Source organism: Elgaria multicarinata, chromosome 1 (genome assembly GCF_023053635.1).
Source record: "Elgaria multicarinata webbii isolate HBS135686 ecotype San Diego chromosome 1, rElgMul1.1.pri, whole genome shotgun sequence".
Classification (NCBI taxonomy): domain Eukaryota; kingdom Metazoa; phylum Chordata; class Lepidosauria; order Squamata; family Anguidae; genus Elgaria; species Elgaria multicarinata.
This window is the reverse complement of record NC_086171.1, coordinates 40617538-40631576: the sequence shown is the minus strand read 5'-3', so window position 1 is coordinate 40631576 and position 14039 is coordinate 40617538. Positions and strand designations below refer to the sequence as shown.

Below are 14039 nucleotides of genomic sequence, written 5' to 3'. Positions count from 1 at the left end.
ACCTAGCCCCCGTTTAAAGCCATCCAAACTGTTGGCCATTTATTTATTTTATTTATTTATTGCACTTATATACTGCTCCCATAGCCAGGGCTCTCTGGGCGGTTTACGGAAATTCTAAAATTAAGATAAAAACGAGTATACAAAATTTAAAATTCTAAAACACAGAACACACACATAAAGCATTAAAAACCATTAAAAAAACCTAAACATGTGGGTGATTAAGATGTGCCGCCGTATGCCTGGGCAAAGAGGAAAGTCTTTGCCCAGGCGCCAGAAAGATAGCAGCGTTGGTGCCAGGCGAGCCTCGTCAGGGAGATCATTCCATAGTCTGGGGGCCACCACCGAAAAGGCCGTCCCGCGTTGCCACACTCCGAACCTCTCTCGGAGTAGGCACCCGGAGGAGGACCTTAGATGTTGAACGTAGTGACCGGGTATATTCACGTCGGGAGAGGCGTTCCGTCAGGTATTGTGGTCCCAAGCCATGTAGAGCTTTATAGGTCAAAACCAGCACCTTGAATTGGGCTCGGAAACATACAGGCAGCCAGTGCAAGCGGACCAGAGCAGGTGTTATATGGTCGAACCTTCTGGTTCCCGAAATCAATCTGGCCGCTGCATTTTGCACGAGCTGCAGCTTCCGAACCGTCTTCAAAGGCAGCCCTCCGTAGAGCGCATTGCAGTAATCTAACTTGGAGGTTACCAGAGCATGGACAACTGAAGCCAGGTTATCCCTTCTAGATAGGGGCGTAGCTGGGCCACCAACCGGAGTTTGTAGAAGGCACTCTGTGCCACTGAGGTCACCTCAAGTGACAATGATGGGTCTAAAAGAACCCCCAAGCTACGAACCAGCTCCTTCAGGGTGAGTGCAATCCCATCCAGAACCGGTAGAACACCCCCCCATCCTGTCAGCGGAGTCACCTACTAACAGCATCTCAGTCTTGTCTGGACTGAGTTTCAATTTATTAGCCCTCACCCAGTCCATTGTCGCAGCCAGGCACCGGTTCAACACATCCACAGCCTCTCCTGCTGAAGATGAAAAGGAGAAATAGAGCTGCGTGTCGTCAGCATACTGATGACAGCACACTCCAAAGCTCCGGATGAACGCACCCAGCTGCTTCATGTAAATGTTAAACAACATGAGGGACAAAACCGACCCCTGCGGGACCCCATACTTGAGAGTCCACGGGGCCGAGTAATGTTCTCCAAGCACCATCTTCTGTATCCGACCCACCAAATAGGAGCGGAACCACTGCAAAGCAGTACCTCCCACTCCCAGCTCAGCGAGTCGTCCCAGAAGGATACCATGGTCAATGGTATCGAACGCCGCTGAGAGGTCGAGGAGAATCAACGGAGTCACACTCCCTCTCCTGTCTTTCTCCCGACAAAGGTCATCATACAGGGCGACCAAGGCTGTTTCCGTGCCAAAACCGGGCCTGAAGCCCGACTGAAATGGATCCAGATAATCAGTCTCATCCAAGAGTGTCTGGAGCTGGCCCGCAACCACCCGCTCAAGGATCTTGCCCAGGAATGGGACATTTGCTACCGGCCTGTAGTTACTAAGATTTTCCGGTTCCAAGGAAGTTTTCTTCAGGAGTGGTCTGGGACCACTCCCTCTCACAGAGAGGCATTAATCATCTCCTTGGCCCAGCCGGCTGTCTCATCCCTGCTAGCTTTTATTAGCCAAGAGGGGCACGGATCCAGTACAGAGGTGGTCGCGCGGACCAGTCCAAGCACCTTGTCCACATCCTCGAGCTGTGCCATCACTCGCAAATTCCGTAGTTGAACTGCGCTTTGTGGAGAAGTCCTTTTTGTCTGTCCTGAATCAAGCCCCCTTGGAGGAGGCCTCTTGCGGACTAGTATGATGGGGACAAAAACGAACACGGGCCCGAGATTGGGCTGCGCTCCCCACTCGCAGTTTCTCTAAATCGGGGCCAGGATTCTTTGGGGAGGGGGTAGAAAAGAGACTCCCCCCCCCTTCCCCAGCGCCCAGCTGTAACGAGCAAGCCGCCCGGCGCTGCCACTAGCAAAAGCGAAACCGGTTGGGCGATCTCTCCTCCTCCTCCTCTTCGCCGGGGAAGTTGCGAAAGCCGCAGCGGGGACAGGAAAAGGAGGGTGGCGGAGCGAGGCGAGATCTGTCCGGGCGGGCCATGGCGGGAGCTGGGGCTAGAGACGCCGCCGCCACCGCCGCCGCCCCGTCGGAGCCCTCGCCGTGGGACGCGGTGCCGCTGGAAGCCCTGAATTACGCGCTGCGGCGGCGGCTGGGGCTGTTCCTGAACCCGCGCGCCCCGGTGGCCGCCGACTGGACGACGCTGGCCGAGGAGCTGGGCTACGACTACCTGGAGATCAAGAACTTCGAGCGGGACCCCCACCCCACCGAGCGCGTCCTGCACGACTGGCCCATGCGGTGCCCCGGCGGGGCCACGGTGGGCCGCCTCCTGGAGGTGCTGCGCCGCCTCGAGCGCCAAGACATCCTGGTGGACCTCGGGCCCAGCTTCGGTGAGCGGAGGAGACGCTTGGCCGTTCCGCCCCCGCCCCCGCCCCGCAGCTCCTTCTCTAGCAAAGGCCCCTGGGCGCTTTCGCCCCAGTATCCTGTTTCCAGCGGGGGAGCGTTTTCCCCGACGACGCTTCCACTATGGCTGGGCAAAGCGTCACCTGTTGGATTCCTGCCTGTAAGGCACAAGGAGCCCTTCGCGGGCGGGGAGGCGAATGAGATCGCGCCTCCCTGTTGCCCTTCTTCCTTGTCAGGGCTTCTTGTGCTGTGCCCATCACTGTTGCCTCTGGTCTCCTTCCTTGTAGCCGCCCTAAATCTCTCCCTGCCTTTCTCCCCGCAGTTAGAAATCGTTTTGTGTGTTGTCCGCACTTGCCGTACCATGCGCCACTGTCTTCCTGTTGTTGCTGTTAATATTTATAGCCCACCTTTCCTCCCAAGGAAAGCAGGAGTACATTTTTCTCCCCCTCTCTATTTATTTATTCATTTATTTATTTAATTACATTAATATACCGCCCCACAGCCAAAGCTCTCTGGGCGGTTCACAAAAGCTAAACACAGTAAACATGAAAATATACAAAATTTAAAAACCATCAGAAACATAAAAACAACAGTATAAAAACAGCAGCAGCCATTTAAAACAACAATTCTGGGGTCCATTAAAAACAAACTTAGCGTTCAATGCCTTTAAATGCCTGGGAGAAGAGGAAAGTCTTGACCTGGCACCTGAAAGATAACAATGTTGGCGCCAGGCGAGCCTCATCGGGGAGTTCATTCCACAGTCAGGGGGCCACCACCGAAAAGGCCCTCTCCCTTGTTGCCATCCTCTGAGCTTCCCTCGGAGTAGGCATTCGGAGGAGGACCTTAGATGTTGAGCGCAGTGTACGGGTAGGTTCATGTCGGGAGAGGCGTTCTATCAGGTATTGCGGTCCCAAGCCACACGACAATCCTGTGAGGTAGGTCTGAAAGATTGCATCTGGTTCAAGGCCGCCCAGTGAGCCTCATGGCTGAGTGGGGGATTTGAAACCAGGTCTCTCTGGTCCTAGTCTTACACCCAACCGCAGCACCATACTGGCATTTTTTGCCATGGGAAATCTCACAGGTCAATGGTAGAAAATGGCACATTGCGTACAGGTTCCATGAAGTTAACGAAGCTGATGTCTCATTGAAAGTAGATGCTCCTTACATGGCATACAAACCTGATCTCTTCCTGTCTTGTTTACCTAAGAAACCTGATCCAACCTGATCCCTGCTCAAGATCTGATTCATAGCAGATCCCTGCAATCAGTCTTTAATCTTCACTGATGTACACACTCTTTTAAATTTACTTGCTTCACAAAATTAACAAATGGTCAGTGTAAATGGATTCTCTGCGCCCTTTTTGACAACTGAAAGACTGATACTAAAACACTGGAAGGAAAAACACTCACCTCCTATAATGCAATGGATTGAGGACCTTACAACGCTTTCAGTATTTGAACGGGTGGTGTATAGATACAATTATCAAATGGATAATTATTTGGATATTTTGTTAACTTTTGTTGAAGCCTATGTATAATTACTAGGACGTTGCATACATTTCATTTGTAGTCATTGCTGTGGATAAATAAAATCCATATACGTATATTTTTAAAAAAGGGGGGACAAAATTAAAAAGGTGCACCATATTGAGGACCCCTTCACGTATGCCATTGGAGGTGCCCACGGGCATCATGGCAGCCTGAATAAATAACGCAAAATGCAAATCTGCACACCTTTCTCTGTTTGGGGCGTTTTGCTCTGCTAAGTGTGGGGAGAGGCAGAGTGACGTGTGGCATCAAAGGCCCCCGTCCCTATCCCTGAGTTCCTACTCAGTCTGTGCTTGGACGTTGAGCATCCACCAGGCCCGCGCACACACACACACACACACACACACACACACACACACAATTTCAAACTCATCTCTACATTTTTAGAGGCATGGTTGGCTGGGTCACGCTGGGAGTTTTGGACTATTTTTCTGCCTAAACGTGCATAAGAGCGATCGTTCACACGGATGACCTTTTTTTTGTCCGCAGAAGAGAACTGTAAGAATTACCTGCAGAAGAAACAAGAAGAGGCTTTGAAGCCTGTCCAAGACCCGGTGGTGGACAGCAGCATCCCAAGGGCATCCGAAATGCACGGCATCACCACGAGGGACGATCCATCTGGTAAGAAGACCGCAAGATCTGGTTTAGGTTAGAGAGATTTGGGGGGGGTGTGTGTGCCTGTAAGCCAGGAACAAATGAGATGAGCTCTCCCCTGTGGATCGCAGTGGTGTAGTGGTCTCAGGGATCACCAGGATGCAACACTGGCTTTTTTCCCTTCTTTTTATTGACGGCGGTGCTGGCTTCATCTGTCACCCCTCTCAGAATTCCCTGTTCCTTGGAGCTTAGCTGCAATCCTCAGAGTAGCGGAGGAGAAATTAATTTTCCCTGCTACAATATACTATCCCTTGTAACGTAAAGGACTTTGGGATGGCTTGGTCTTTAGCCTTACAGGACTGCTCTTAGCACATGGAAATGCCGAAGAACGGGTTTGTTGATATATCTCAACACAGCTGCCTGCAGTTTGGGACTCTCCTTGCGGGAGAGAGACCGTCACGATGCCTGCCTGCCCTTCCAAATTTACCCCGATGCATTAGGGACTGCTACGGTTAACGCCTCATTTCTCTGTACTTTTAACACAGCTGCCCCCCCCCAGCCATAAAATATAGTTCCCATCATCCCCAGCCAACTCCCCACTGGGTGGGGATGATGAGTGTTCTAGTCTAACACATCGGGAAGGCGCAGGGTTGGAGAAGGCTGCTTTAACAGCTGCAAGTTGGGCAGAAGTTCAACAGGTGAAGCTTCCCTCTGCATGCACTTGCTTGCCATGTAGCTCTTACAATGTGCAAGAGCTGTACCAGGAGAAGAGAGGTCCAAGCAAGCCTCTCTGTGACGTCAGATATTAGTGCCCCCTGGCAAGGAATGCCCTTCTTTTGAGAGTACGGAGTTTATGTCAATGTTTTCAGAATCTGTGTTTTACTAAGGTTCCATAGGGGGGGTTGTATTTGTAAGCCTTTCTGAGTGTTGGGAGGAAAATGTACCTTTGATGAAGCCGCCTATCACTAGCTTAAAACATACCTGTCCTCCGCCTTCCAGCTTCCCCTGGCCATTGGCTGAGCTGCTGGGTTAATGAGCATTCTAACCAATGTGGGGAAAGTGATGGCCATGGAATGTTAACAAAATGCATCCTCCGGTAGGCAAGTGAAAGGCAGATTTTGCTGGCTGGAAAAATGCTTCGCAGGGCCTGTAGAGTGGAGAGGTTTGTCCTGTTCATTGAAGGTGGGGCGGGATGTTGAGAGATAAAGCGGCTGAGTCAGCGCCGTTCAGGAACTGAGGAGGACCAAATGTAAGCCAATTCAAGGAATCTTAGGCCTTAGCTAGACCTAAGGTTTATCCCGGGATCTTCCCTGGGTCGTCCCTGCCTGCTCCCAGGATATCCTGTGTGTCATTTACATGAACAGGGATGACCCCGGGAGGATCCTGGGATAAACCTTAGGTCTAGCTAAGGCCTAAGTCAATCATATCAACTATCAATTAATCAACTACCTTATTTATTAAACTTACATACATTTGCATACTGGTGAAAAACAGGCATTCTGAAGTTAGAATCACACACATAACTGGTGCCTGATTAATCAAGAGCTCCTTTTTTAGTCCCTACAGAGTGAGATCCTATGCATGATTAGACAAAAAAAAAGTCCTACAACGCCCTGCATGGCTGGTTATGGAATGCTGGGAGTCGCAGGACTTTTTTCTGTCGAAACATGTATAGGATTCCATCCTAAACGTCAGTTATCGTCTTCCTAATTATATTGCAAAGCATTGTATGAAATTGTTTGATTCTGTGTTACCTGCAATTGGCAACTACCTGTTAGAGCAGCCTTCCTCAACCTGGGGCGCTCCAGATGTGTTGGACTACAACTCCCAGAATGCCCCAGCCAGTCCAACACATCTGGAGCGCCCCAGGTTGAGGAAGGCTGTGCTAGAGGTTAGGACGGCTTAAACCAGCCGCTTGGTCGCCTATGGTCCAACACATCTGGAGTCCAACACATCTGGAGCGCCCCAGGTTGAGGAAGGCTGTGTTAGAGGTTAGGACGGCTTAAATCAGCCGCTTGGTCGCCTATGGTAAGTAATTGCTTCCTCTAGGTGACCAGGCTGGGCAGCTTTGCGATGGTTGTAGGAAGCTTTGCAAAGGTTCTTTGAAGCTGGTTGATGTTGCATAAATGGCTAACGCAGCTAACGTGTGGTCAAGCTAGTCCCTTTTGTGGACTTACCTGCAAGGATGGCTGTAATGGGCTTGAGAATCACCCGCTGCCTTCCTTCCCCATCCTGTTCCTGTTTTTCACAGGGCAAACACCGGAGATGTTTGACGCCTTCATCTGTTACTGCAACAGCGACATTGAGTTTGTGGAGAAGATGATCCAAGAGTTGGAGCAAACAGAATACAAACTGAAACTCTGCGTGTTTGACCGGGATGTCCTGCCAGGAACATCCGTATGTACCATCACTAGCGAACTTATAGAATGGCGGTGAGTAGAGGTGCATAGAACGAGAGCCTTGAGCAAACGAACGGGGGAGACCTTTGCTTCAATGAAAGAGATGGATTGTACTGTCCCAAGGGTTTTTACGGCTAGGAGAGGCAGATGGGATATATATATTTATTTATTTTAAGAATTCGTACACCGCCCTTCAATAAAATGGATTATTAAAAAGAAGAAAAGAAATACCCAAATAAAAGTCAAGGACATGGTGAAACAGCCATGATTTTAATATATATACATACACACACACACACACACACTGTATATATATATGTATCACACAGCATATTAAAACGTAGCATAAAACAGCACAGTTAAAACTGAAGTTCTAGTAAAAATGTTTTAAAACTCTTTGCCTGGCATTAAAAGAGATCAAGACATAATTTTTTATGGATTTGATCATTATTCTATGCTGTTTCAGGTGCTGTTTTGGGGAGCAGTGACTGCAGCTCATCCATTTTAAATAAATTTTGTTACCTTAAAGGCCTAGTAATCTTTAAATGAAGGGATTTCTTCCAGATGAGGCTTTCGTTGTACAATTGCACTGCTTCACAAACAGAATTTTATTGGGGATGGTGTGTGTGTGTGTGTGTGTGTGTGTGTGTGTCCGTCCAGATGTCATCATCTTCAGTTTGTAACCTTCGGCTGTTTTCCCACTGCTTGGCCCATCTTTTTTTCTAACTGAAAAGAAAATCAGTTAAAGAATGAAGGGCGGGATCCTTGGCACAAAGCCTCTCACCGTTAGCGTGAGGAGCCGTACATCTGGAAACGTCTCCCAACTCTGTGTAACAAAAAGCCCACAGGTTTTTCTCTTCTACGTGGTGTGGAGAGTGTGGAAAGGGAGACATTTTTCTCCCTCTCTCAAAATACTAGAACCCAATGGGGCCATCCCATGACGCTGATTGGTCGGAGAGTCAGGACAGATAAAAGGAAGGATTCCTTCACGCACCCCATAGTTAAACGATGGAATTCACTACCACAAGATGTAGTGAAGACCACCGATTTGGATGGCTTTAAACAGGGGGTTGGATAAATTCCTGCAGGAGAAGGCAATCAATGGCTACTAGCCTTGATGGCTCTGTGCTGCCTCCAGGATCTGAAGGCAGTAAGCCTATATACACTAGTTGCTGGGGAACATGGGTGGGAGTGTACTGTTGCACCATGTCCTGCTTGTGGGTCCCTGGTTGACAGCTGGTTGGCCCCTGTGGGAACAGAGTGCTGGACTAGATGGGTCCTTGGTCTGATCCAGCAAGGCTCTCTTTATGTTCCTGTGTTCTTACAATTCAAAAGATACAGGAACTCTGTCCACCTTTGCTAGGGTGACCATATGAAAAGGAGGACAGGGCTTCTGTATCTTTAACAGTTGTATTGAAAAGGAAATTTCAGCAGGTGTCATTTGTATATATGGGGAACCTGGTGAAATTCCCTCATCATCACAACAGTTAAAGCTGCAGGTGCTCTGACCTCTTTCGAACCTGGTCGCTCTAGTATAGCTCCTGCAGCTTTAACTGTTGGGATGAAGAGGGAATTTCACCAGGTTCTCCATATATACAAATGACACCTGCTGAAATTCCCTTTTCTATGCAACTGTTAAAGGTACAGGAGCCCTGTCCTCCTTTTCTTATGGTCACTCTACCTTTGCACCCCATTCCCTTAATACAGAAAGTCTGGCTGTCAAAGGCGAATCAAAAGTTACACATAGCAGGTCTTGCTTTCCCAGTTGGAGTGAAAGGCCAATCTCTGCCAGGTCTGAAAAGATGGATGCCGTTCCATCGCTATGTAAGCTGCTTCTCACGGCTTAAACCAGGGCTTTCGAGGTGGGCCTGCACATTTAGAATTTTGAGAGCATGGAAGTGTTGTAATCATGGTTGTCTTCAATCATCCCATTTATTGACTGGATAATGATGACAAAGAGGGTAGGGTGACCATATGAAAAGGAGGACAGGGCTCCTGCATCTTTAACAGTTGTATTGAAAAGGAAATTTCAGCAGGTGTCATTTGTATATATGGGGAACCTGGTGAAATTCCCTCATCATCACAACAGTTAAAGCTGCAGGTGCTCTGACCTCTTTCGAACCTGGTCGCTCTAGTATAGCTCCTGCAGCTTTAACTGTTGGGATGAAGAGGGAATTTCACCAGGTTCTCCATATATACAAATGACACCTGCTGAAATTCCCTTTTCTATGCAACTGTTAAAGGTACAGGAGCCCTGTCCTCCTTTTCTTATGGTCACTCTACCTTTGCACCCCATTCCCTTAATACAGAAAGTCTGGCTGTCAAAGGCGAATCAAAAGTTACACATAGCAGGTCTTGCTTTCCCAGTTGGAGTGAAAGGCCAATCTCTGCCAGGTCTGAAAAGATGGATGCCGTTCCATCGCTATGTAAGCTGCTTCTCACGGCTTAAACCAGGGCTTTCGAGGTGGGCCTGCACATTTAGAATTTTGAGAGCATGGAAGTGTTGTAATCATGGTTGTCTTCAATCATCCCATTTATTGACTGGATAATGATGACAAAGAGGGTAGGGTGACCATATGAAAAGGAGGACAGGGCTCCTGCATCTTTAACAGTTGCATTGAAAAGGGAATTTCAGCAGGTGTCATTTGTACATATGGGGAGCCTGGTGAAATTCCCTCTTCATCACAACCGTTAAAGCTGCCCTCTTTTAAATCTGGTCACTCTAGTATAGCTCCTGCAGCTTTAACTGTAGTGATGAAGAGGGAATTTCACCAGGTTCTCTATATATACAAATGACACCTGCAGCTGAAACTCTCCCCACGGCCTGAGTTCGATCCCAGCGGAAGCTGGTTTCAGGCAGCCGGCTCGGCTCGGCTCAGCCTTCCATCCTCCCGAGGTCGGTAAAATGAGTACCTAGTTAGCTGGGGGAAAGGCAATAATGGCTGGGGAAGGCAACGGCAAACCACCCCGCTATAAGGCCTGCCAAGAAAACGTCAGCGAAAGCTGGTGTCCTTCCAAGAGTCAGTAATGACTCAGTGCTTGCACGAGAGGTTCCTTTCCTTTTCCTCTCCATATATACAAATGACACCTGCTGAAATTCCCTTTTCTATGCAGCTGTTAAAGATCCAGGAGCCCTGTCCTCCTTTTCATAGGGTCACCCTAAAAGAGGGTAAATTTCTCAATGCCTGAAATAACTGAGCTTTTGCCTGTGTCAAGGTCTGTAGTATTGGGCAAAACTAATTAGAGATCTCCGCTCTAGGCTGCTGGAGGCTGAGAAAGCACTGTTGCTCCGACTGATTTGCATAATAAAGACTATTGCTTTCCCCCCCCTTGTTTCTATACTGAACTGCAGGTGCCGAAAAGTGGTGGCTGTTATCTCGGATGACTATTTAGATAGCGAAGCCTGTGATTTCCAGACCAAGTTTGCCCTTGCCCTCTCTCCAGGTAAGATCCAAAAAGCTCCCTGTCTGGGTTGTGTCACAGAGGCTGTTGCAGTGGCCAGCTACGGCTGCCTACTCCGGGTAAACGTGAGATGATGGAAGGGGTCATCCCTTGCCCAGCCCGCCTGGAACATAGACACTCGGTGGTAATGGGGGCTCTCCCACACTAGAGGCCTTCAAGAGGCAGCTGGACAACCATCTGTCAGGGATGCTTTAGGGTGGATTCCTGCCTTGAGCAGGGGTTGGACTCGATGGCCTTGTAGGCCCCTTCCAACTCTGCTATTCTATGATAACTAGCTGTATGTTACGCCGGGGTAGCATTTCTTAAAGTTTATTAATTAAATATCATCGCAGGGGCGCGGGCTGCTTGGAGGCCGCCGATACAGCACCATCTGGCGGACCTGGGGGGCAGGGAGGTCGGGGGGAGGGGGAGCAGGTGTCCCCCTCTCCCCGGGGTTCCTGTTAGCCTTGGGCTGCCCGCCCAGCTCGCATGAGATTAGGCCGGAGCCTGGGCTCGCAGCAGGCGAGCGGCCTCCCACCCAGCCACCAAGGGCCCCGGCTATGCCTCGCTCATGCTCCGGACCCTCTCCCCGGGGTTCCTGTCAGCCTTGGGCCGCCTGCTCAGCTCGCATGAGATTAGGCTGGAGCCTCAGCTCGCAGCAGGCGAGCGGCCTCCCACCTGGCAACCAAGGGTCCCGGCCATGCCTCGCTCATGATCCGGACTGTGGTGCTGCCCCCTTCATGGGGTGGGGAAGGGGAGCGAAGAGATAGAAAGAGGGGTAGGATTACCTTGGAAAGCCTAGAGGAGTCGGGCGAGGGGCTTAGCAACCTATATCAGCTGGCGTTACATGTTGTTACTGTTGCTTAGCAACCTGTATCAGCTGAAGCCTGTACGGAAACATACCTAAGCGTTTTATATATATAGATGGCTAGTTGTACCGTCTCAGAATTCATTTCCCTCCCCTGCTTTTATTTAATTAATTGCAAGGATTTTTACCCTGCACTACGGCCTTCTCCAACCTTTGTATGTGTCGGTCTATAACTCCCATCAGCCTCTAGTTAACATGGCCTGGTACCCTCCAGGTGTGGCTAGTGGCCATATTGGCGGGGGCATGCTGGGAATGGCGGACAGCTGACGTGCTGCAGTCTAAATTCTCAGGATGCCTTCCGCAATCTGACTTCCAGGGAAAAGGGCAAAATGCACAAAACCTAAAATCCAAATGATGCCCGTCTTCCATGCTTTTCCTCAATCTGTTATAATTGATGCAGGCTCCAGGTGTGACACAAAAGGAGCAGGTCCTTAGATACTGACCCTGTACCTATTTTTCTTGGATTACTTGTTATATTGTGGTCTTTATTTATTTATTTATTTATTTAATTATTTAATTAATTAATTGCATTCTCTTCCAGGAGCTCGTCTCAAGCGCCTCATTCCGGTTAAGTGCAGAAGCATGAAGAAAGAGTTTCCAAGCATTCTGAGGTTTATTACGCTTTGCGACTACACCAACCAGTGCACCAAGAAATGGTTCTGGGAGCGATTGGCAAAAGCGCTCTTGACACCGTGACGCACAGCCAGAAGGCCTGGGCCCCTTGTGGCTGGCCTTGCCTTGACCGTGTTTCCAGGGAGGCGTAAGCCTTTCCCCGCCTTCGCCATGAAAGCAAACCGCTCACGTCACGTTCATTCTTGCCTCCAGACCTCCTGCCTCCAAAAACCTGGTGAGATTTAAAAAGGGAGGGCTGAAAAGTAGTAGCAGCTACAGAAGCTCCTGGGATATCTCTCAGGTTCCTGTTCCTCTATTTTCAGTGCTTCCTTCTCACGGAAAAAGGGAAACCAGGAAAAACTTGATTTAGCAGGAGAATGCTTTTTTTTCTGCAGCAGTAGCACGTGAGATTCTGGCTACCTTCTGTTTCTTAAGACTCGGGACCACAAGAGTACTCTCTTTTTACTGGCACCAACGAACAGTTAGACTACTCCCAGTAACCTGTTTCTGACCAGGATGAATTCCAAATGCCTTAAAGTGAAAATAGGTCATTTGTCGACCTGGGTATTTGTTTTATGGATTGCTGACATGTAGTTGCAAAGTGAAGGAGGTACCCCCTGAACACACACACACACACACACACACACACACTTATGTATGGAATCTAAATTGGGCCACTTGTTTACTCTCTCAATCGACGCAATCCTGGAGTCTGTGAGTCCCTCTTCTTAAGGGCCATATTGGCCGGCAGGGGCATTGCTAAGCCTGGGTGCATGGACCGTGGGCCCCAAATTTTATTTCCCAGGTCCCCAGACCTATGCTATAGAGGCCTAGAAGTCTCACGGTACCCACAGAAATGTCTTTTCTCGGCTTAATTGCCAGTTATTGTTTATTCGTTCAGTCGCTTCCGACTCTTCGTGACTTCATGGACCACCCCACGCCAGAGCTTTCTGTTGGCCGACGCCATCCCTAGCTCCCCCAAGGACAAGTCTGTCACCTCCAGAATATCATCCATCCATCTTGCCCTGGGTCGGCCCCTCTTCCTTTTGCCTTCCACTTCCCCTAGCATCAGCCTCTTCTCCAGGGTCTCCTGTCTTCTCATTTTGTGGCCAAAGTACTTCCGTTTTGCCTTTAATACCATTCCCTCAAGTCAGCAGTCTGGCTTTATTTCCTGGAGTATGGACTGGTTTGATCTTCTTGCAGTCCAAGGCACTCCCAGAATTTTCCTCCAGCACCACAGTTCAAAAGCATCTATCTTCCTTCGCTCAGCTTTCCTTATGGTCCAGCTCTCGCAGCCATAGGTTACTACGGGGAATACCATTGCTTTAACTATGCGGACCTTTGTTGTCAGTGTGGTGTCTCTGCTCTTAACTATTTTATCAAGATTTGTCATTGCTCTCCTCCCAAGAAGTAAACGTCCTCTGATTTCCTGTCTGCAGTCAGCGTCTGCAGTAATCTTTGCGCCCAGAAATACAAAGTCTGTCACTGCCTCCACGTTTTCTCCCTCTATTTGCCAGTTATCAATCAAGCTGGTTGCCATAATCTTGGTTTTTTTGAGGTTTAACTGCGATTGCAGCTGCAAGGGGGATTACGTGCTGCCGTTTTCGCCCCCCCCCCCCAATCTTCCCCTGCGTAGCAATGGAGCGCAGCCAAAACCATTTTCCATTGGTTTGGGATGAACTGGGTCTGAGTGCAAATTCACTGAATAATTTATTTCAATGTGAAATGGCTTGCCTCCTGTGAAATTTAAATAATCCCTAGTAATGATTTCTAAAAATTAGCATATAAATTAGCATATGCAGGTTTTATGCAGATCTGAGTCACAGGGGCCTGGGCCCCAAAGCGTTTAAGTGCCTAGCAAAGCCCTGACGGATAGTGCCTGGGGGAAATGGGTGCAAGCAGAAGCCTGAGTTTTCATCCCAAGCTTTCTGCCTACTTAAGGCAGCCCTACCAAGCATTGTTAAATGCTGAGTTTCTCTGCCTTTCCTCCTTGGTCTTACGTCTGGTCCGCTAGCCTGAAGGCCGTGGTCTGCAGAGTGAAGCCCTGCAAGGCAAAGAAGATGTGTTTGGTA

General features: G+C 49.1%; 1 protein-coding gene across 1 annotated transcript; it reads left to right on the top strand.

Annotated features, from left to right (window-relative positions):
* Positions 1 to 2128: 2128 nt before the first annotated feature.
* Positions 2129 to 12908, top strand: MYD88 (MYD88 innate immune signal transduction adaptor). The gene is made up of 5 exons (XM_063147456.1): positions 2129 to 2493; positions 4543 to 4674; positions 6899 to 7079; positions 10399 to 10490; positions 11897 to 12908. Exons 1-5 carry the CDS (start codon positions 2145 to 2147, stop codon positions 12049 to 12051), a joined length of 909 nt encoding a protein of 302 aa, XP_063003526.1. The 5' UTR covers positions 2129 to 2144; the 3' UTR covers positions 12052 to 12908.
* The last annotated feature ends 1131 nt before the right edge of the window (positions 12909 to 14039 follow it).

Coding starts and splice junctions, on each gene's coding strand:
- MYD88 (XM_063147456.1), top strand. CDS start 2,145: ATGGCGGGAGCTGGGGCTAGAGACGCCGCCGCCACCGCCGCCGCCCCG. Junction 2,494..4,542: donor GGACCTCGGGCCCAGCTTCG/GTGAGCGGAGGA, acceptor TTTTGTCCGCAG/AAGAGAACTGTAAGAATTAC. Junction 4,675..6,898: donor CACGAGGGACGATCCATCTG/GTAAGAAGACCG, acceptor TGTTTTTCACAG/GGCAAACACCGGAGATGTTT.